Source organism: Emys orbicularis, chromosome 8 (assembly GCF_028017835.1).
Source record: "Emys orbicularis isolate rEmyOrb1 chromosome 8, rEmyOrb1.hap1, whole genome shotgun sequence".
NCBI classification, from domain to species: Eukaryota; Metazoa; Chordata; order Testudines; family Emydidae; genus Emys; species Emys orbicularis.
This window is the reverse complement of record NC_088690.1, coordinates 111,197,343-111,221,221: the sequence shown is the minus strand read 5'-3', so window position 1 is coordinate 111,221,221 and position 23,879 is coordinate 111,197,343. Positions and strand designations below refer to the sequence as shown.

General features: G+C 40.5%; 1 protein-coding gene across 1 annotated transcript in view; it reads left to right on the top strand.

The window, feature by feature from the left end:
- Positions 1–22,806, top strand: part of CLINT1 (clathrin interactor 1) — a 79,602-nt gene extending 56,796 nt beyond the window's left edge. The window contains exons 7-12 of the mRNA XM_065409280.1: positions 3,193–3,436; positions 8,752–8,830; positions 14,590–14,667; positions 20,062–20,354; positions 21,084–21,288; positions 21,901–22,806. Of these exons, the coding sequence (XP_065265352.1) occupies positions 3,193–3,436; positions 8,752–8,830; positions 14,590–14,667; positions 20,062–20,354; positions 21,084–21,288; positions 21,901–22,265 (1,264 nt within the window). The 3' untranslated portion in view covers positions 22,266–22,806. The remainder of the gene's footprint in view (positions 1–3,192; positions 3,437–8,751; positions 8,831–14,589; positions 14,668–20,061; positions 20,355–21,083; positions 21,289–21,900) is intronic.
- Positions 22,807–23,879: the final 1,073 nt, after the last annotated feature.

Genomic DNA, 23,879 nt, shown 5'->3' with positions numbered 1-23,879 from the left:
TTTTTCAGAGCAGAACTACACTTAAGGTATGCACAACTGTCTGTCTGCAGAGAAACTGGGCCTACAATTTGAAATACGGCTATTTTTGAACCTTAGAAGGAAAACATTCCTGTCTCTCAGAATTGTGTTCCTTTCCCAACTTATCAGTACGGATGGCTCATTGGAACTGAAATCGTAGAAGAGAAGGCAATTCAGAAAGCAGTCGCTAAAAGCCTCTGGTTTTCCTTTGTTGGGATTCCCCCAATCTTACACTAATGATCCAAGCTTGACCCCAGTATCCTCCTTGCTTTGCACTCCATTAATGCTGATCCCATCCTTATGTACAGAAGCAGTATTTTCCAAATTGTCTGCAGGTACCTTAATGCATCTGTAAAACAATTTTTTAATACCAAACAGGAATTCTTGAACTCTGTCCAAATTTATTTCTCTCCAACCTTTTAAGAAGCTAGTGTAGGCAGCAGATGGCAAAGGAAAACAAAATGTGGTGTTGGTCTCCTATAAAACCATAAGTGTCATCTTTGCTAAAGGTGACCTTGGTTTAAAGAGTGGTAATCCTTCTTTACGGGCTGACTAGGTTTAGACATTCTGCCTCAAACTATCTTCCCCCTCCCCCCCCACCCCCCCAATCAAAGAGACAGTAAACCATTTTCACTCCTTCGGGGGGGAGGAGAATCTAAAGCAAAGGAAGAGACCACAGGCTAGAGTTCAGCTCTTGGCTGTTTCGTGAACATGCATTGCTCATAGGACCTTATCTTTAATGATTCAATACGATACTAGATGAAACTTCTTAACATTCACTATGCAGTTCTCACATGAAGCGGTACGATTTTATAGGGATTTATTCCGTACATAGTAAACACACTTAAAGTGAACATTAATCTATAATGTTTCATTGCTGTTAATGTGACCATCAAAGAAAAATCAAAACAAATCTCCTGAGACATTCCGTTTGAAGCAGTACAGTTTATTATAGAAAATTGGGCACTATAATATTTTATGTCCTACATTTCAGTGTATATCTATTTAACCTCTCTGGAAAACGTTCAGATATAACACATGCATCCACCTAAACATCGCTTCTCTAATGCTGTGGATTTTGGAGGTCAGTTGACCACTCAAACCCTTTTTATTTTTGTAGAGCTAGAATTTCTGGTAGTGCAGCAGTTAAGATGGTGTAGATCACTAAAGGGTCATCTGTGTCTTACTCTTGAGCAAGTGAGATTAACCTTACTACGTTCCTCTGAAACTTATGCTATAGTGTAATATGGGCATGCATCTGAAGTGCACATTTCATCGGTGCATGTGACAGCACCTGCACTTGATAACCTCTCGTCTCCCTCAAGTTCCCCACAACACATGCACACATTAGGTACTTGGGGCTGCACTGATGTGGTTAACAATAGTAATTGTATTGCAGTAGTACCTAAAGGTCCCAATCAGGGTCGGAGACCTATTGTGCTAAGCACTGCATGAACACACAATGGAAAGAACCTGCCCCAAAGGAGCTTACACTCTAAGCCAGGAGTGGGGTGACTAAATGATGCATTGCATTAGTGAGCTTGCCAGTCATCTTTGGAGACTTGGATTAAAATCCTGATATCACAACTGAAAATGAATGTAGTGGTCTCCTTCTATTCCCTCTCTTGTGCATGGTGCTAATAGTACTGTAGGCTCAGAGGGCCAAGAGCTGGAACAGCTGAGAGTTGCTACAAATCGGGGACTAGGTGCACTGGCAGAGCTGTGTGCAGTCTTTCACCACACTTGCTTGTATGTCTGGCTAAAGCTAATGCTGTTAGTCTTTGGAAGCACTTCCAGTGGCAACTAGATTGTATGTGTCCCATTTCCTCTATGTATATGAAGTATGCCAAACTCCCCACTATTCTCAGCAGAGAACAAAGGCTACCCTTTAGAGTATATTGTGGTTGTCATATCCCCACAGGGCCGGCGCTTCCACTAGGCGACCCTAGGGCGGCAGGATTTGGGGGGGAGGCGGCATTTTGCCGTCCTTGGTGGAAATTCGGCGGCGGGGGGTCCTTCCACTCCAGGTCTTCGGTGGAAATTCGGCGGCGGGTCCTTCACTCGCTCCAGGACCCACCGCCGAAGCGCCCCGAAGACATGGAGCGGAAGGACCCCCACCGCCGAATGCTCTGAGGAGGAGCGCTGCTGCCTAGGGTGTCAAAAACCCTGGCGCTGCTCCTGTATCCCCACTGACAAAAGGACAGTCTTTGTTCAATTAGATACGTTAGTACTCTTGTGCATTATTAAAATATAAAAACCTTCCACTTTTAATTATGTACCCAGAAGGGAATTGCTATTTCAAAATAGTTTTTCAATATATTTAAGCTTTCTCTCCAGCATTCTTCATTGTTATGTACAATTCTGTTGCCCTAATGATAAAATGCAATATGCCTGTTGCAAAAATGAATAATATTTTACACCTTTTTGGGTCACTAGCAAAGTAAGAATGGAGAATTTAATAGACTAAATATACATTACACTGTGGTACATAAAAAGATTTCAACTAAAACAGACACGTGCTTTGAGGTGTACGAATAAATGTGTTTTCTGAGCTGGGAAGTTTAGAACAGTTCTGTATAATACTGTGAAACAATCTTATTAAAGCTGGGTAACCATTTTTCACAAATACTTGAAAGAAAATAAAAGCCCATATATCTCAAATGGAACATGGGCTGGAAGTGGAGTTGGTATGCTTGACATCTTAAGGCCAGCACCCTTTCTTGATGCACCGCTTCATTTCGACCAGTAAATAACCTGTTGGGGCAAGTGTTGAATAGGCCTACCAACTTCACTCTTTTTCTAAATATCCCTAATTATAACAGGCCAGACAGCTGTATCTAACAAATACCTTTAAACCCCACACATGCACAGAAAAGTCTCTGAAAAATTGGGATAATGCTACTCCCACTTTTGTAAAGTGCCACATAAGTGTAAAGTATTAATTTCTCAAATATTAAAGCTGTGTACTCCTTTCCCTAAGTCGCTGTCTACACAGTCTTTTGTTAATACAAATCAACACTCTTGTCAAAATTCTTAGGCCTCAGTTCAGCGTCCATTGAAGTAGATGAAAAGACTCCATTGATTTCAGTGGGCTTCGGATCTTGGTGAGGAGGAATTGAATCATATTTGTACTGATTATTATCAGTTTTGTTTCATTCTTCATTGCTCTTGTAGTGATAGTGATGAGGAAAAGAAAGCAAGAAGAGGTAAATCCTCCAAAGGTGAATTCAAAGATGAAGAGGAGACGGTGACGACCAAACATATTCATATAACACAGGCCACAGAGACCACCACCACCAGACACAAACGCACAGCAAATCCTTCCAAAACCATTGATCTGGGAGCAGCAGCACATTACACGGGAGACAAAACAAGTCCGGATCAGAATGCAGCTCATACCCCACAATCTACAGTAAAGGTAAGATGTAACTTCCATTCTTCCAATTCTGAAACCATGTTTGTTTTAAGAACAAGGGAACTCAGAATTAAGTAGACTATAGAGCAGCCCAAAGAGTAACTATTTTCCCAGAAATTAAAGGGTTGGATTTTCAATAGCGTCTAAGACCCTAAAATTGGACCTAGAATAAATGTCCCTTATCTAGTAATATAGTGCCGTCACTCCACAAATTTAGAATGGGCAGGCTCTGATGGGTGGATGTGGTTGTTGTTTTTTTTAAACAAAGTAGCTATCATTTCTCTATTTTAATCTCTATTTAAAAAAATAGCAGGAGGAGAGAATTTAAGGTTCAAAAGATACTTCTATTTTTAATCTCCAAATGTCTGGTATTTCAAACATTAGTATTCTATACAATACTTCAGATTTGTAACAGTTTTTGTTTAAAAACACCACATTCAGCCATATGTAATTAGCAAAGCTCTCAAAATACAAAGCCCCAACTTAAAATACAGAAACATGATTTTGATTTATCACTAGGCTGAATTTCAAGCTTCTAAATTGTTTGGACATACCTAAGGGGAAAAAAATACTTGTGGCAAGTTTCTTTTCCCTAGCCATTTAGTATGTTCACAAATATTGTCCAACTCGTCAGTCTCTATTGCTGTTGGGTACTAGAAAACTCAGTGTCTGGGGCCAGTGTTTTAATTACAGTCATATCTAAGCTACAAAATAATTGTTGGAACAAGTTTGTGGCCCAACCACAACTAACTTTTTTTCTGTACACACAGGCAAAAGGGGGGAGGGAGAGAAGTCTTATAACATGGCTGAGTTGAAAGCCTGTTTCACAATAGTGTTTAAAATATCTACTTATGTAGTATAGGTGAAGGCTCTAGTCTTACTAGCTTCCCTTGGGTTTCTACTGATATTGTATTTCCTTACCTAACCCATCTGTTATCTTTCTGCTTTTTGTCTCCCTGTAATTGTGGGCATGCCAGACTCTGTGAAACAGTTATTTATGGTCAATCCACAGTTTATGAATCTTTGTAAGGTTCACTTACACGCATCAGAAAATATTGAAAAATTCAAGAGCCTATTGACATCTCTTGGAAAACGGCAAAAACTTTTAGAAGCACATCTTGCCTAAGTGTATATCTTTTATATTGTCTATTTTTAGTCTGACACTGACTTGCAAAGTGGATCTTTATTCCTGGCCTGCTCTTTGTTCCTTATTTGAAATTGTAATCCTCTGAAATTAAACTTTCTTGTTATAAAAATAATTAGTGTCACTGAGACTGCCTCAGGCTGTTAAACACAATGCTCTCATGCATAGATGTGTCTTCTTTGGTTAGACTCCACAAGAGGTTGTTGCAAAGATTTCTGCTGCAAAGCTGAGTCCACTCGCTTCTCTGCCATAAAAAGGAAGAGCATGTTTCCCATTGGACTTCCAAATATTTCCTGTGGTGATCTTTCATCAAGCGCTCCCTGACAGGACAGCTGCATACTGCCTATCTGCAAGAAGTCAGAAAATAATAGGGACTAGTTGTTTCTCAGGTGTGGGGGTTCACCTTGGGCTCCCACACAACCCTCAGGGCATTTGGTCATCCACAGTGTGGAAAAGGCTATAAAAAAAAAAAAAAAGAAAGAAAAATCTCCTCAGGCTGAGATCAGTGAAGTTCACATTCTTAGCTTCCCAGACCTCCGGCAGGGTCAGTACTTTAAGGTGATAAGTGACCACCTTTGTCTGCATCAGCTGCCAGGGAGGGATCAGAAGCTCTGAACTGCTGTGAGACATTTCACAGTATGGGATGGGAGGAGAGAATCCTAGCCTTCATTTAGCCCTACATACCTGAAAATCCAGCCTGGCTGAATTGTCAAGTTGTCCAGTCGTCAGAATGGAGAATGAGCAACCAGTACTTCCATATCGTATCTGAGATTAAGCCAGCCTTAAGTGTTCCTATTTGCTTCACAGCCAAATCACAAGTAAAACAAATGTCTTGAAGGACACACTCAATAGTTCTAGGCATGGAAGCTCTCTTCCAAGTTACTTCTGCTCTCCCCATGCTTTTACTGAACAGAACAGTGTAAAAAGAGAAAAATTACTTGTCATCCTGCTCGTAACCAGTTGGTTAATGAGGCCCTGATACTTTGAACAAATGGAGATGATAACCATATGTTCGTTTCATCTACTGGTTACCCAGATCTTCCATCTGGAACCCAAAATTCAGGAAGGTGAAGTGTGGCTCTTGAATGTAGCATAACAAAAGAGATTTTATCTAATTTATATGTTATACCATCGTCTCAAAAGGAACACAGTCTTAGAAGGCTTCTGCTCATTTCTGGCTCAGACTCAATGGTTGGAGCTAATGGACTGTGTGATGACACCAAGAAGAACTAAAGACATTGCTTCATTCTTACTAAATAGTCTGATCCCGTAGACAAGCCATCACTTGGATCTTTAACATATCTAGCATTCTAGGAGCTGGCAGTAAGACTCCACTGTCTTTCTTACATAGCATGATTCATCAGAGTCCAGATAAAGCCACTTTATACAAACATTGGCCTATATGGAACTTGATCTGGGTCTTAAACTCTCAAACTCCATGTTATCATATCCATGTACTTGTGGTCCATTGAAGTAGCTTTCTTGGTTTCCATTACCTCTGTAGGTATTCAGACTACCCAGATAAAGAAGCATCCTGTATACTTCACAAGGACAAGGTGATCCTGTCAACTTCGCTTTCAATAATTGCTGTTGTGAATTCTGTGATGTTAAGAAAATCATCTTTCCCTCTACCTGAATCTGAAGCATAAGGAGGAATTCAGCACAAACTGGATCTCAGATGAATTATCAGCTTGACTAGAGATCTATAAATCTGCAGAGCTTCCACTCCAAATACAGGAATAAAAAATCTTCAAAATAACCATTTCTAAATGGCTAAGATGTGATATTAGAAAAGTCTACCCCAAAATTGGCAGACCGGTTCTCAAAAGTCTCTAGGGGCAATGCTCTCTATTGACAAATGCCCTCATCTGAAGAGATGTTCAGAGTTGACTGGCCATTGATGCGTATCTTCACCAGGATCTACAAACTAGACTACAGCCTTAGTGCTGCCTGTGGGAAGAGTGTTCTGAAGCAGTTCTTTATTTTTAAAACTCTTTTGAGCGTGGGATTGTAAGGCTTTTCCCCTCCCGATGATCATGGGCTTGTGTCTCAGATTCTTACTGCTGGTTGTATCCCACAAGTACTAATTTAATGAGTGCGTTAGAAGGGTACAAAACTCGCATTGGAGGAATAAAGCTAATGTCAGCCATTTGGGATCTTTCTTTCTCTCTCTCTGTGCGCCCCCTTGCCCCCCGCCCGACTAATGTCTGAGTCCATGACTGTTCCTCTAGTAGGTAGAAACCATCTTAAAATGTGGAAGCCTGCCAGGAGAGTTCTGGAGAGTCAGCAGACCTTCCCCTTTTTCTCATTGACCAGGATAGATTGTTCTGGACTGCCTCCCACTTCCACCTAAAGTAAGAGAATCCACAAACTCTGTGCCAGTGTGATTGAGGCAAGTAGTCAGGCAGACAGGTAGTAAAATGGTACTTAACAGACTTCAGCAGGTCGTCAGTCTGCCATAGATGCACTTGACCCCAGTGCCAAGATTCATAGAACAGTAAGAATGCCATTGTACTGCAGGAGTAGTAACGTTGGCTAAATGTGTGCATTCTTTGTGATGTTTCCTGCAAGAATATAGGATTCAGATTAACCAAACTGATGGTGATCTCGTGTATTAGAGCTGGGTGGGAAGCAGTTTTCTCATCCCATAAGAAGACTTAAAAAAAAAAACTTCCCATCCTGAATCAGACAAGTACGCCTCTACCCCGATATAACGCAACCAGATATAACGCGGTAAAGCAGTGCTCCGGGGGAGTGGGGCTGCGCACTCCAGCGGATCAAAGCAAGTTCGATATAACGCGGTTTCACCTATAACGCGGTAAGATTTTTTGGCTCCCGAGGACAGCGTTAAAACGGGGTAGAGGTGTAGCTGAAATTTCAAAAACTTTCACAAACAATACTCCAAAAATTTCAGATTGGGTTAATTGAAATGTTTCACTTCAATTTTGACTTCTTAAAATTTTTATTTTTAGTATAAATTAACTAAAGTTTCAAACCAAAAAACAAAATATTTTTGTTTCAGGAGTGTCAAAATGAGATGTTTAGAAATTTTCTAAACTCCCCAATTTTTTTTGTCAAAATTAACCCTTTCCTGAAAACAGTTTAGCCAAATCAGCATTTTTCTGATGGAAAAACATTCTCTTGGAAATTCATGACCAATACTAGTATTAGTGACTATGCTAGTGAAGTGACTTCCGATGTGCCATGGTACTGTCAGGAAATGCATTCTCTTCCTTGTTACATGACTGATAAAAGGAAGGCTTCAATACTGCTTTCCCTCTGTCTCCTTTGTGACCTTGCAAGCTAAGTCAGGGTCCCACAGTAACTTTGGAATTATATTTGATAATACAAGTCAGTTATTCTGAGATTTTAGATTAATGTGTTGCAAAACAGTTTGTCTTCCAGATAACTCTGTCCATTAACTAAGGGCTTGTCTACATGGCAAAATTTTCTTGCATAGCTATACCAGAATAATTATTCTTCTATAGTTGTACTAGTGTAAATTCCCCTGTGGACACACAATTCCAGAATAAGTGATTTATAATTTTCCAAAGCACAGTCATCATTCTGGAATAAAATCAATGTAATTCTTGAATAGTGTCCACGTGGAGACTTATACCAGTATAACTAAATGGAATAATTATGTATTAATGAATTAATAATTCTGCTATAAGTATGTGGGAAGGAAATCTCCCTATGTAAACAAGCCCTAAGATCTGATTGAACATATTCACCACCTGATAACGGTGACGTTCTTTAGTAGTATTTTACATAAGGTTTATATCATTCAACCAAAACCAAAGTGATTTAAACGTGCACACCTTTGATGTTTGCTTCTCCGATTTAAATCTTCCGTGGACATAAATGGCTACAGATAGTAAAAATAACATGGTAGGTAATGTTCCTTCAGCACTTTTTAACTTCAGATTCTCTTAAATATATTCTAGTGAAGTCTGTCTTTGCTTAATTAGGTTACTCAAACAAGCTCCCCTCTATCCATCTGCATCTCTGCAGACATTCTGGCCATTTTGGGGGGCCATTTCATCAGGAGAACAATGCTCAATTCATGTGTGAAGTTTGTGATAAGACGGTTAGAAAGCTACACTTGCAGTTGAACTATAAATAGTACTTCAATCATGTTTTTTAAAAAGCTGGTAAATTCTGTCTTCTTTAGGCTTCAGGACCCCCTGGCAGCAAGTCTTCTAATGATCTGTTTGATCTGTTTGATGGTGCTGGCCAGCCAATCTCAACAGGTATATATCCTTATCCTTAATCTATGATCTGTTTAATTTTGACTGTCCGTGCACAAGCTTGTGGGTTTTAATATTGTAAGGATAAAGGGGAAAGAAAAATGGTGACAAGCAAAGCAAAATGTTTCAAGTACCCAAAAAATGGACAACTGTGTGTAAGTTTATAACTGCACACAAATTACCATATTACATTTTTTATCCGGCATGTTGGGAGAATGGGGGGTGCCAGTAAGTGAAAAATTCTGGTTAACTAAGAGGGAGGGAGTTTGAGTGGGGGAAGGGGTGTGGGGCTGGGGGTTGGGGTGCAGGAGTAGGTATGGGGCACATGCTCTGGGTGGGACTTTGAGGGAGGGAGGAGGCTCGGGGCGGGGGTTGGGGTGCCCGATCTAGGTGGCGCTCACCTTGGGCAGCTCCCTGCAAGTGGTGACATGTCCCTGCTGCTCCTAGGCAGAGGCACAGCTAGATGGCTCTGCGCACTGCCTCCGCCCGCAGGTGCCACCCCCGCAGCTCCCATTGGCCACGGTTCCCTGCCAGCGGGAACTGCGGAGCCAGCGCTTAGGGCGGGGCCGGCGCAGAGCTGCCTAGTTGAACCTCTGCCTAGGAGCATCGGAGCATCAGGGACATGTCGCCACTACGTGCTGAGCCATGTAGGGAGCTTGCTGGCCCCGTGCCAACTGGACTATACCAACCGGACAGCTCTATAAACTGGCATTTCTGGTCTTCATTGAAAGTCCGGTTTAAAGTGCTGGATAACACAGCTTTTACTATATATAGGATTAATAATAAGGTTAGCAAATCATAAAGATTAGCCACTAAATCAGTCTGTCAGAAACTGCATGGGTTATAATGCAGAGTTATTTATAATTAATTCTAAAAGCAAGCACAATCCAGTCAGCTTTAAGTTTCTCATGTTACAAGTTAAGGGATAGGCAGCTATAGAAATGGATGACCTCTATTCACAAGCCACATCTAATGTATACAGCAAAAGCAAACTCATTTCTTTTATCTCCTCATGACCCCTGGATAACCCCAACCCTAATGCCAAAAAACTCACTCTGAAGTTACAATTCTGTTCAATTAATTTATGGTGAATTATTCTCTGAATACTAAACTGAAATTTAAGTTCACTCATGCCCACACTAGCACTAAACTGTGAAACCACAGTAACTCTTTTAGGCAAGCTTTAGATTTCAGTGACTTGCCTACAAAAGTACAAAACTGGGTTGGGTGTGGGTGTGTATGGATGTGGGTGTGAGAAAGAGAGAGATAATATAATTAAAAAAAAAAAAGTCTCGTGTCATGCTACAGACATTCATGCCAGCCACAGTTAAAACAGTGGATCATAAACTATTAAAGGGAGTTTGTCATGTATCTAAGGTGTTTTAATGGGACAATCAAAGAAGAGTTAACTGGAGGAGGATGGGGGTGGTCAGATGGCTGGATGTAATATTTTCCCCTCAGTATCAAGTTTAACAGAGAATTAAGCACCAGTGTGACCCTTTTAGTTGGCAAGAAACCTTTGAAAGAAGGTTTCTCTCTCAATTGCAAACAGAAATTTTACTAATTAACACAAGCCTACTGTTTCTGTGTAACATGGGGCACCTTAGTAGTGCTTCTTTCCTCGCAGTATTTGTAGTAGCTTATAGTGGGGCTGAATGAGCCTCCTCCCCATAGCAGATTGGGTTATAATAATTAAATTCTGTGAATTGATTGCAGTTTTTCCAGCTGTATTCATTGATCAAAACAAATTTATTTTTTTTCAAATAACTGGTTACTCTTTTATATAATACATGGTTTGGGGGTTTTTTTGTTGTTTTTTTTAAGGCCACACTTCCTAGTTTTGCCCAACACCAAGGGCTAATAGCTTTGTGGTATGATGCATAATCATTAACTAGACATAATCAGAGGCGGCTCTAGCTTTTTTGGCGCCCCAAGCACAGCAGGCAGGCTGCCTTTGGCGGCATGCCTGCGGGAGGTCCGCGGATTCGGCGGCATGTCTGCGGGAAGTCCCCGGTCCCGAGGATTCGGCGGCATGCCTGCGGGAGGTCCACCGGTCCCGCGGATTCGGCGGCATGCCTGCGGGAGGTCTACCGGTCCCGCAGATTCGGCGTACCAGCCGCCGAATCTGCGGGACCAGCAGACCTCCCGCAGGCATGCCGCCGAAAGCTGCCTGACTGCCGCCCTCGCAGGGACCAGCAGGGCGCCCCCCGCGACTTGCCGCCCCAGGCACGCGCTTGGAGCGCTGGTGCCTGGAGCCGCCGCTGGATATAATTGTATAAATTTTACATAAAACTTAAAATGTATTTAATTCATAATCTTGTGGGTTATTTATGAATCCATAAGTGCAAGAAAATTCAGTAAAGGATTACACTGTTAGCAGCCAGGAGCAATGTGGCACCATCTCAATGCTGCTGCATTGCACAATGTCACTTATCAAAAGAGTGCAAACTTGTTTAGTTTGGACATGTTACGCATTCATGAAATAACAGTCAAATGTGATAAATATCATCTGAGATACTGCTTGTGCTATAATGGTGTGATCTTGAAAATAGTATGGGTGACAAAGCAGTGATGCTGGGTAGAGACAGCACCCATAGTACTCACCAGACAACCAAGTTAAAATAAATAATAAATTAGTATCTGTCTTAATTTCTCTCCTTCCCACTTCCCAAGATCTTTAAAGTTTTCATACATTAACTTTTATTTGCCTTTATTGAGGGAAAGGTAAATGAGTGAGGCATGCATTTTAGGAATGCTGAGATCCATGGTCATTCTGATATGTTCCAAAAGCAGAATCCACATTGTCCTCCACCTTGCCCCTTTATCCATGGAAATACTCATCAGGTTTTTGTAAAAAGCCTATTTTGTAACACTTTATTCTTTCCCTTTTAAATCCAGTTTTAATAAGAGATGAGAGAGAGAGAGAGAGAGATTTAAAAAATTCTAAACAGAAGAATTTTTCATTTTTAAACTGAACCCTTTTCAAACAAATGTAGCTCTCCATATTTGAGCACATCTGAGCTGCTGATTCTTTTTGTTGCTCTACAGTGGTACAGCAATTTTTCCCGTCTTCAGCAGCATTGAGGAGTGGTATTGAGAAGAGGCATATTACCAGCTGGTCATTGTAAATAATCTCCTTGCTGCCCTGTGAAGGCAGATGGAAAGAGTTCATTTATAGCGACAGATCTCCTGTGGGAACCTTTGAGGATAGCTCATGTTGTGAAGATTAGCACTGTCCTTCACATGCAGGTCGCTTGTGATGACCAATATGTTCCTTGCAGCAGAGGGTGTGGGAACATTTCCTGGGTCACGCAAGACACAGTGGAGGGGTCAAAAGCAGCCTTTGATCTCCCCTGTAAAGAAATTGGCAGGGAAATACTATGAGTTCCAGGATCTGTGGAGGCGTTTGCTAAACAACTCCTCATCTATATGTATTTTTCAGTGTAGTAGGTGCTGTAACTGTTTCCCCTGAGATGTGGGAACACTGAGCAAGCTTTACAGTACAGGAAAGGGATGGTGAAGTTTGAGATTTACAATTTATTGAAGTTGCCCAATAAGTTACCTCCTGTTTACAGAACGTGTAAAGACAGACTTGCATAGAGAAGTCACACCAACAAGACAGTGCCATGTCCATGGTGGCACGTAGGTGGTCATAGCTATTTTTTAGGATTATTAGAGACTAGGTTTAACTCTAGGCCAATGGCTTCCTCCATTGAGAGCTGCTTTTGTTGCTATCAGTCTAGGTTCTGCTTCTTTCCTCTTGAGCTTAGTGTTCCATCCGAAAATGAAACAGGCACATGAGAGAGAGAGGGAGAGAGAGAATTGGCAAGAATGACCATTGAGGCAAAAGACCTGAAGAATATTCAGAAATCCCTTACATCTTTTGGGTTCAAAGTGAGGGGGTTAGTCAATGCTGTGGCTATGGGTTACCTCTTTAGGCTTGTCAGGAAAGCAGCTGATCTTGAGGTTGTGGTTTGACATAGGAGAATACAGAACCTATGCTGTATGTTCTATGTACAAAAAGATCAAATCTTCACCTACTTTAACAGGAAGCAAATGAGGTATTACTATGAAAGTGTTTCCTTTGCAGTAGACCCAGTAAGTTTGATCTTCTCACTTAGTTTCCAACTTTGATATTTGACTGGCTCATTCCACCTCCCTCCCACGTTTACATTATATCCAATGCAAGGTTTTTATATCAAAATACAACAGACTAAACAAATATTTTATATAAATTCCTTCAATACAAATCCTACTGCATTTGTTCAGGCATCATCATCAGATAGAAAATTTCAATCTTTTCTAAAAAGAGTGGTACAGGTATTACAATGGAATTAACCTTCTGTGGAATTCAGACGCATGGTCCTCCCTTACTCTTTATTTGCTGCTTTATATCAAATCATACACGTTCTGTAGATAGACACCATTTCCCCTTTGAAAAACAGTCATGCCTTCCTGATATTGACGACAATAAAATAACATTAAAAAGAAATACAAGTACACATGTATTAGAAAGTGAATTGTTCCTTTTATTACTGCTAGCCGTTTATTATAAAGGAGATAGTTCTAGTTTAATTAACCCAGTTGAGAGTAGCAGATGGGGCAGAATGTCTTGCAGCGATAAGACAATTCAGAAATGGCACCAGATGTTGGAAGCTGTCCCTGGTGGTGTTTGAGTGCAGCACAGATGTTCCAGTCCCACCTGGCTAGTTTCTAAGCACTGCAGGCTAAGCAGCTGTGATGTAACCTATATAATGTACGCATAACACTAAAAGCACAATAATTGAACTGCTGCTGCTACTTCTCAGGGTGTGACTGTTCAGAGGTGAAATCTTTAAGGACAAACAAAAATAAGGTCAACTTTTTGGTACCTTTAGGCCGTTAGAATGGCCACTTAAAAGCTGTAGGGGAAAGAAGTGACAAAAACTACACTGTAAAGCAAAGTGTGTTTTGGACTAAGAAATTAGCCTTCTGCCTATTCTGTTGTCCCAAATATAATTATTAAAGCTTTTTTCCTTTTCTTTCTAGTTTGGGTTGAATATGCTTTAATGAAAAATCGTTACAATACTGTATTCAAAAGTTAATAATTTAACTGGTAGCTTACAAAAGGCATGGTTGGGACTTTAATGTTGTTGCTCTAGAGAGAAAGCAAACTTATAAAAAATGAACACCAATGCAAGCTCTGTCCTTGAAATCTGGATACCAAGATCATTGCAGAATCATTCATGCTTTAAGAAACATAAAAACTAAATATAAGAAGACTTTTAATTTTTCATGGTAAGCAGCATAATAAATTAAGGATTCCTCCAGTTACAAAAAGTATTTATTTTGATATTTTTTGCTTCCCAAATTTTAATTCTGTAATCCTCCCATTACTTAGTTTACACCATACCAGCACCATCTCCTGTCAGTTTGATCTCTCAAGCTTCATTGCGCTGTATGAATTACTATTTTAGAATGAATTGTGAAACAGAAATTGCATCTTGTTTTCCGTGCCACCTATATGGCAATGCACAATCAGCTAGATCTGCAGCATAGGCAAGAATATCCAGTTTGTCTAGGTTCATATAAATACAGAATGGTGGTGGTAATAAAGCCTCAAAAAATGGTACAGACATACGACAGAATCAACAAAGCCTGACTGCCAAATGCAAGAGGTTTAAAAATAAAATGAAATGCCTGAAAGCAGCTTACAGAAAGCCCTTGTCAAGTTCATTGAGCAGGGTATCGCTCCACAATCCTGTGATTCCTCTCATTTCTAGGTGGTTCAACTGACCCGTTTGGAGGATTCGCTGACTTTGGCTCTGCTGCTGCCTCAGCAAGTTTCCCCTCCCCACAAGGTAGGATAATTTACTGACTGAAAAACTGCCATTAGGGATGAGGAGAGGGGAATGAAGCCACTTCCTTTTTTGTGGCATTATTGGCAGTTAGTTCCCTTTCCTGGGGCTGGTTTGTGTTGTTAGTTTGACCAAGAAAGCCACATGCTCACCTCAGTGGTGCTTGATGTTTTTTTGGTCTCTTATGGGTATTTTCACACAGTTGAGGCTAAATAAAAGACAGTTTTCTGGTTTTGATAAATGATTCTTCTATACTTCTTTAATGGGTATGGGTTAGAACCCTATTTTGCTTTATTTGATGCACCCTGCATTGCTGAGAAGCATCCCTTAGCAATGTTGCTATAAAGTCATAAGATATCTTAGAGGAAATTGGCAGACTTTATAGTCACATCCATCAAAAGGATACAGGGAGTGAGGGGAAATAGTACATAAGTAGTCAGAAAAAATGGTGGTTAATAACGGAAATTTAGATGAGTCTTTACCCTCCCTCTTCATTTCAAAGTGATTCGGATTCCCAAGTTGCTTTTAATATCATTGCCCATCCTGGATGTCAGGTGGCTTAGAGGAGAGTTTGTGGATGTCACAAAACAGTATTTAAATTTCAGCTTTGTATTGGCATAAAGTTTAAGTACTTAAATGGTCCAGGGAAACACAACTGTGGTATGTCGCAGACAGGAAGCGAGAGCCTCACTTCTTGGCAATATCAGATACAGTTGATTCTGAAATGTGTGAGGGCCTTATTTCATAAAACACTGTACCAGTGGGAGCTTCAGGCATAACTTTGTTTTAGTGAAAGTAGAATTCCATTCAAATTGACATTTGGAATTATGGTCTCACTTGAACCATAACAAAATAAGATGTGGCTTTTAGGGTGGAAAATCAAGACAATAAAACTTACTCAAGGTATTCAACACTTCCAAGTTTTGTGGGTGTAGCGTGCCAGGTGAAAAACACGTATTAAACAGCAGAAAAAACTTCACACAATAAAAACATTGTTTTTATAATATTTGGAAATGGGGAGGGGGAACTTTTTTAATAGGAGTCTTAGTGATATGCTGAGTGCTCCCACAGACAGTATTTGTGAACTCTTCGTGCTTTCTTGGCTGTTATTGATAGAACTAATCGCTAACTGATATACCTAATCACTGTTCGTCAAAATGTTCTAATGCCTTATGTAAGATCATCTGACCAACTTTTTTCTCTGAGAAAAGGCAGCCTTTCTCCTGATCTTTCCAGTCAAAAGTTCGCAAACTTTTTCAGATACAAGCAAGTGCTATAAAAAAATAATTGCCTGAGTGGGGCAGCAGTATTTCAGTAAAGTATTTGATAGTCTGTCTTCAAAAACAAATTTATATTGCTTGACTTTGAGCACTGCCATGGACTGAAAAGTGATTGAAGGGCCCTAAACACATGGTAATGGCCAGCAACAATGTATCAAACTGTTCAGCAGTGTTGCAGGCTAAGTTCCCTCTAAGCTGTGTGGCCACGCAGAAGCCTATTAAGTGCCACACAGGTGCTCAGGGCCACGGTGGGGAGAGATGCCTCTCCTCCAGCCCCGGACCTGCCGCGGCCAGGGGAGAGGCACCTCTCCCCGCCGGCCCCAGCCCAGCCCGGACCTGCCGCGGCCAGGGGAGAGGCACCTCTTCCCGCTGGCCCCAGATCTGCTGCAGCTGGGGAGAAGCACCTCTCCTGCAGCCCCAGCCCTGGACCTGCCGCGGTCACCCAGCCCAGGTGCTGCTGCAGGGATAGAGAGCTGGGGGGAGTCTTCGCTTCCTGCCGGAGCCCTCACCCCTCGCACCGCAACCCTCTGCCCCAGCCCTGAGCCCCACCCCGGAGCCCACAACCCCAGCCGGAGCCCTCACCCTCCCACACTCCGAACCCCTCGGCCCCACCCCACCCCATGAACGTTGTTATGTGCACCAATATGGAGGTGATGTGTCTCACATCACCTCCATATTGGTGCACATAACAAATTTCATTCCACACATGGGTGGGAAAAATTAGAGGGAACACTGGCTGCAGGGATCCTTTCTAGGACTGGGGTATCATAGCAACTTTATTAATCTGGAATATGAGAGCACACTAAATTGGGAGACTTGTGAATGTCTGAGGACACAAATACAAAGGAATTTTAGTATGTTGGAAATTCTGGGGGAAAATAACAATAGAATGTTTGACCTAGCCCAAAGCTCAGACTGAGTACTACATTGGCAAATTGGAATTTAACGTCAGGATAACCCCACCTCCCCACACACTCCCACAAACAATTCACCTATAAAAGTCTAACAAATAAAAACAAAAATTTAGGCTCATATGCAATGAGGAATAGCAGCCCACCTGTGTTGGAAGAATGATAATCCCTAAAGATACCTAAAATCCCACTTGTCTTCCAAGATTAACAAAACATTTGTATAATAAATGGAGAGACAAAGGTAAATTGGCTTTGACGGATGTCAAGGGAGATGCTATCAAGATTTCAAAACCTCCAGGTGGAATAGGAGTTACACCTGGAAGGACTGACGTGAGGCCAAGTTATGCCCTCAATACTCTGGCATAACTCCATTGTCTTCAGTGGACTATGTTTATGCATATCCGTGGGCTAAAACTGATGGATGGTCCTTCATAGCTTAGCTAAATGACAACTTGTTTACAAGTATAGGAAATATATGAATGCCAAGGAGGGCAAGGAACTGTTTATGGGGGCACAAGGAATATATCTAGGAGTAAGAGAGAACAGCTCTTTCTTCTAACAAGGAGAATGTATCCATAATGAAACAGCACACTGGGGAGTGGTTTCTCAAGGGAAATGGAGCCCACGTCGCTTGTGGTGCTTAAAACGATTCTGAACAAAGTAGTAGTAAGCAAACCAGAGTGAACAGTCTTATGCTAGCAAAGTGTGTTGGAGGTGACCACTTAAAATCTCTTCTTTCTTTAACTTGAGCTTTTCTGAGCTCAGCCTTCCAGTAGGAGTCAAGGGTGCTCAGCCACTTGCAGGCGCCAACTTAACAATGTTGCTAAATATGGATATTTGCAGTTGACCAAAAAGTATGGAGCTCCAATCAAAAGGGGTGTAATTCTTGCTCTTGAGGCAGTTGGGAGTTGTGCCTCAGCTAGGGGTATAGGAGTAAATCCAGTTTGAATGAAGACATTTCAGTGACAGATTAGTAAATCTCTTGGCAAATTGGCTGTAGATCAGCACCTGGGAATCTTTTTGCATTATTTGCTACATTTAGGAAAGCAGTATTGGGCATCTGTGGGTTAAAACACACCTTTAATATTTCAACCGGCAGGGAAAAAAAGCACTGTCCTAATTGTACAGGCTTCCTTGCTTGTGATACTTATTCAAAATAAAGTTCTTTTTACAAGTATAAAGCTGCCTACTATGCAAATAATTTGTGTATGAATACAGCCTAAAATGACACAATCCTTTATCTGCATTAACATGATTAATCTATACCGATCACCATTATGCAGTGGGCCAGGAGTCTTGTGAAATGATTAATCATTCTCTAACAATATAAGCCCCTCTAGTAATCCTTTCTTCCCGGATTAATCATCTTTGATCAAGTTCCCCAAAAGGGGGGCAAAACCTTCTCCTCTTACCCCTACTTTTTCTTATTGTGTGTTCAGATCTCTGCATCCAGTACACATGGAATCAGCACATTCAGCGTTTACTTGTCCATCAGGAATACTTAAAGTGGGTTTAAATCTTTAATATGCAGTACTAATTGAAATCCTCCGATACAGTCCCTTTTGTAAGGGAAATGAAAGCAAAATGTTCTAGTAAGGCCCTGAGCTAATGAACATTAGTCCATTTCTTGCGTTAAAACTACTGGTAGTGCTTGGATTTTGTAAACAAACTCGCTTCTTTCCTCCTACCCCCTTTTCCATTACTTAAAATTTAATACACTAGTGAAGGTAAGGGTAATTAAAACCAGGTTTCAACACACAGGTGTTTAAGCATTTACATGGAGTGTAAAATATTATTGCAGTTGCCTTTGACTAGAGAAAATACAGCTCTAGGAAATAGCCAGGTGTGTGGGTTGTACTCTTAGCCAGGTGCATAGGTCTAGTAACTTTGAAATCAGTGAAATCTCAATCAGAGCCTCTTCCTTTGCTCATGCAGGAGGAAGTGGAGTTGATTTAATCATTTATTAGAGTTCAGAGCTCTTTCCCTACTGCAGGGATATTGCTTGTGGCCTAACTGGGAATGAGAACTTCATCATGAGATACAACCTACAGGGGAATATCATAATTCTTATGCATGATGGAAATGTTCCCTCTAAGCTGTGCATCCATGTAGCAAATAAAGCAGTCCTATGCATTTCATATGCCAGAAGAATGATATTCATCTACTACATCCAGACCTGTAAAACATTAGCCACATCACCAAAAATCTGACCTATGCAATGCCCCTCCAACCCCCCACCCCCCCCCCCCAAAAAAACCTCTGGAAGATGTGGCCTTTTAAAAACAACAAAAACCACCACAGCTTTTGGGATATTTTAAATAACTTTCACTATAAAATGTTACCCATGATGTTTCTTGTAACTTACTTTTTTCCTGTAAGTGAAGGAAACTTATTTTAATGTCAGTGGTTTGACTGATCCTTATAAAGGTAAGGAAATGGAAGTAAGGATCCTGTCACATCCTGGGCTTGCTGGTCTGTATGTAGGTATTGGGGCATGTGATCTGAAACAGGTCCATATCAAAGCATCATGTACTCTCATAGCCCAGGGGAAATATTACTTATGATGTTAGCAGGCAACAGAGTAAGATAAGGACCCTCTAGTAATCTGTTTTGAAAGCTCTTGGTTTTATTGGTATCCCACTTAGTGTCACTATTTTCCTATGTTGTGCAAAAGCTATTAATTATATGTAATCAAAAAGATTTGAATAAATGGCTGTTATCTTGTATGCTTTACTATGACAGTGGAATTGGGCTTCTCATGTACAGTGACTGCCTAATACCCATTAGCTGGGATCATGGCTCTGTTGAGAATATCAGAGCATTGGATTAAAGTACTGGCAAGTTTGATTCTTAAACTTCTAGCCCTGCTTTTGACAGAACCTCAAATCTACTTTTCCCGTGTCTGTTTGGAAGCATTTGGATGCTGCAAACTTAGTTGAAGGAAACCTGTGTCCCACTCATCCAGGTCCATAGGTGACACATTATCAGATGTAGTTTTTTGTCTGTGCGTGGGTGTTTCATATTTCCTTTGCTACCTTGTTAAAACTGTTGGAATATTCATGAGAAGGAATGATGTCCAGATGGAGATTCTACCTGCAGATGTTAATCTGGACGGACACAAATCAGGTCTCATTTGTTTCAGTTCACAGAATGTGGCGTTTTTCTGTGCCTTTCAAAATCTTTTACCTTCTTTCCCTCACCCCCAGGTACAGCAGCAAGTGGGAACGGAGACTTCGGCGACTGGAGTGCCTTCAACCAAGCCTCTCCCTGTCCCAGTGCTTCAGCAGGAGAGCACTTCGGTGGCACTGCCCAACCAGCTGTAGAGCTCTTTGGTAGCTCGCAGCCAGCTCTTGGCCATCCTCCAGCTGCCTCAAATTCTACTGACCTCTTTGATTTGATGGGCTCCTCTCAGGCAACCATGGCTTCTTCACAAAGCATGAATTTTGCGATGATGAGCTCTAGTGCGGTGGGCATCAGTCTACCCATGTCAAGGTCACAGGTATGCTGTTGTTACTCAATCCCTTAATGACTGGTTCCTCTGTGAAGAAAAGGTTCTAGAATGCTTTTGTCCTGTTTTGGCTCAAACCTTCTTGTTACCCCTAGCTCTCAGATGCATTCTTTATCACTCGGTCGCTCTATCTGAGATGCTCTGTCATCCTTTTTGGGGGAGGGAAGGTTTTAAAGTTAGAACCTGAAAAAAAACAATAGAATATGTGTGCAGCCTACGTCATCAGGCAACTGATGGACCAGTCCTCACCCTCATCTGTGTGCTGCCATGACGCACAGTGGGGCTACTCCAGTGGACAGTAATTGGCTGTTGAAACCAAAGCACATTGACTCTTGTGCAAAAACCTACAAATGCATTTCAAAAAGCCCAAAATAGAGTGGGCTCCTTGTCTGGGAGATGCCAGGCAACTCTGATTTGGTGACACAATCCACTGATGCAAAATGCTTAGTGCTAACATATGAAATACCATCCTGATCACTTCCAACAAGATACCAACTGATGGGGAAACTACTTTGAAAGAGATGAACGTCCATGTCTCATAAAAACTGATGACATTTCTCTTTGGCTTTTTAACTTCTCATATGCAAACCTAAACAACCATTTGTTGTATTTTATGCTGACATGATGGAACTGTTTATTTCTTAGACACAGCAGTAGTAAATGTTAGGGAGTGAATGGCATCATTTAAAAAAACAAAAAGCTTTTTTCTTTTGTTTCTAGCCTTTGCAGAATGTTAACAGTATGCTGCAGAAGCCCAGTCCTCTTTATAATCCGAGTACAGAGATGGTCCAAAAAAATGCCAGCAAAACTCTACCATCCACTTGGTCAGACCCCAGTGTAAATATCAGTTTGGACAATTTAGTACCTGGTATGCAGCCTTCCAAACCCCAGCAGCCATCGCTTAATACAATGATTCAGCAACAGAGTAAGTGATCCCATTGATGTAATAATACTTCACTGGCATGACCTGCTATACAGATGTTACCAATGTGTCTTAAAAAAAAAAAAAACGGACCCTTTTGCTAGATCACCTTTTCTCTTAATTTTAATCATAGTCCTATTTTTCATCTGCTCCATTGCCTCTTACCATTGGCAGCTCTGTTACCGTAACGTGATCCAGAAGAATGAGCCCGGGAATGTTTCAGGGATGTGAAGCCAAGTCTCTAACTGCAGAGGCTTGCATCATTCCCAAATCTTCACATTAGGACTCCCGCATCTCTTAAGCTCTTCCTATGGGTGGTATCAACTCTCTGTCCTCGGAGCTCAATTGGTTAGCAATAGTTAACCTGGGTGTAAGACATATTGTAAAACTTCGTTAGACTTTTCTGAATTTTAACTGAAGAAGGAAGAGATGTGGAAATTAGTCATCTTTTGTAGGCTAACTGGCTAGCGAACATAAATATAACTTTTTCCTTGTCTTTGTTCACTGTAAAGTCACAATATAGTTACATAACTTCTAAAAGTAGATTGTAACTCACCATGTTCAACCCTAGGATATTGATTAAATTAAAGGCTGTTGTATTTTATTTTTCTGCAGATATGCAACAACCTGTGAATGTGATGACTCAAAATTTTGCAGCCGTGAGCCTCAACTCCCAGTCCAACGTGATGCCTGTTCGATCCCCAACAAGTTCATTGATGGGAGGGCCCATTCCTGTGGGAATGGGGATGCCCAATGTTATGACGGGTACAATGGGTATGACCTCCTTGGGAAACACGCCTATGATGAACCAGGGAATTATGGGCATGAATGTGAACGTGGGGATGCCAGCTGCTGGAATGGGTTTGACAGGCACAATGGGCTTGGGGGTACCCAATATAGCTATTTCCTCTGCTATGACTCCTGGAACTGTGCAACCCAAGCAAGATGCCTTTGCCAATTTTGCCAATTTTAGCAAATAAAGATTGTAAAGAATTGGTCAGAGTGAATGAAGGATTTTTAGCTGCACAAATAGAGCTGGGGGAGGGATGGAGAACACTGATCAATACCTTTTTTCCTTTTATCAGTTAATTAAAATGAACCTACATAAAGAACCAAAAGGCTATTTTGTAAATGCTGAAACACCTAGCGTTCAAGCTCTGGGGAGACGAAAGGTTCTTCTGATGAATCAATTGGATGACTTTGCAATTAAGAGGCCATTGTTTTGTAGCAAGACCATCAAAAGCCTTTCTAGATGGAAGAACCAATTTTAACATTGAAACTTGTGGGGAGACTGGAATGGGGGTTGGGTAAATCTGTTTGAATCTAATTTTATACTTTTCTTTTTTTTCTTGAAGAGCTTGATTTTTCTCTCCCTGAATCGCTTTGTCATAATTGAAGCCATTCCTTTTACTACCACTCTGAGTCCATATTTGAAGTCACTCAAGTACAATGATCAGTTTTTTATAAGAATATATATTTTTGTCCAAAAAAAAAAAATGGCTTACATATGTGCTTATGGCTAATTCAAAGGGACCTGGAATGTGTGTGTGTGTATGTATGTATATATATATATATATATATATATATATATATATATATATATATATATATATATATATATATATATATATATATATATATATATATATATATATATATATATATATATACTTTTGCTGATGTTCCAGCAACACTGCTATAATATCCCAATTTTTATTGTAAAAACCTCTTTAAGCAATTTGGTCATTAATAGGTTTAGGGGCTTTTCACACCTTTACTGCTATAATTAATACCCAGTGCTGAATTGGGAGACATTTCATCCAGAGCTGCTTTATGGTTTCCTTTCAGAAAACTCCAGCATATGAACACTTTTTGCAGTTCTACTTCAGTGGCAACTTTATGCCACATGTACCCTTAGGGGCCACTGGTTTACAGTGTCAGCAGCAGTCAAAAGGCAAAAAAAAATCATCTTTACGAAAAGAAAAGTAACAAGGTAACTACATTGTCTTTTAAGTTAAATCTCTAAACCCTTGTCAATCCAACAGCATTGGATTTTAGATTTTATACAACATTTGGTGACTTTTTGGTGTAAATATGGCATTAGCAGCGGTGGAATCCAAAAGAAAGGAGTTAAATATATATAATACATATATATATATATATATATTATTAAAGGAAACCTGTAGCAGTCAAAGATTTTATTGATTTAATGAAAATAAAGGAAATTAATTAATTAAGGTTTTGTTTTCCTGCTGTAATTCTGCATTTTAAGTTCACACACGAATCATGATTCTAGAGTCTGGAATACAAAGACATGGTTATACTCACAAGCTGGGAGTATTATTGAGAATAAGCACTATATTATAGGTATGAAATTTATTACCTCCCCTTTCTTATGTTGGATTTCTTTTTTATTATTAAATTGATAAAACTTTGTTTCCATTGTATTCACAATGTTCTGTTATACATAACATTAAAATGGTCATTAAAATCAATGTTGGGCCGCTTTTCCTTTCATTCCATTTGACGTTTATAAGAGTGTTTGGGGGGAAAAATAATTATAATTTGGGCAAAGTAATTTTTATAAATAATTT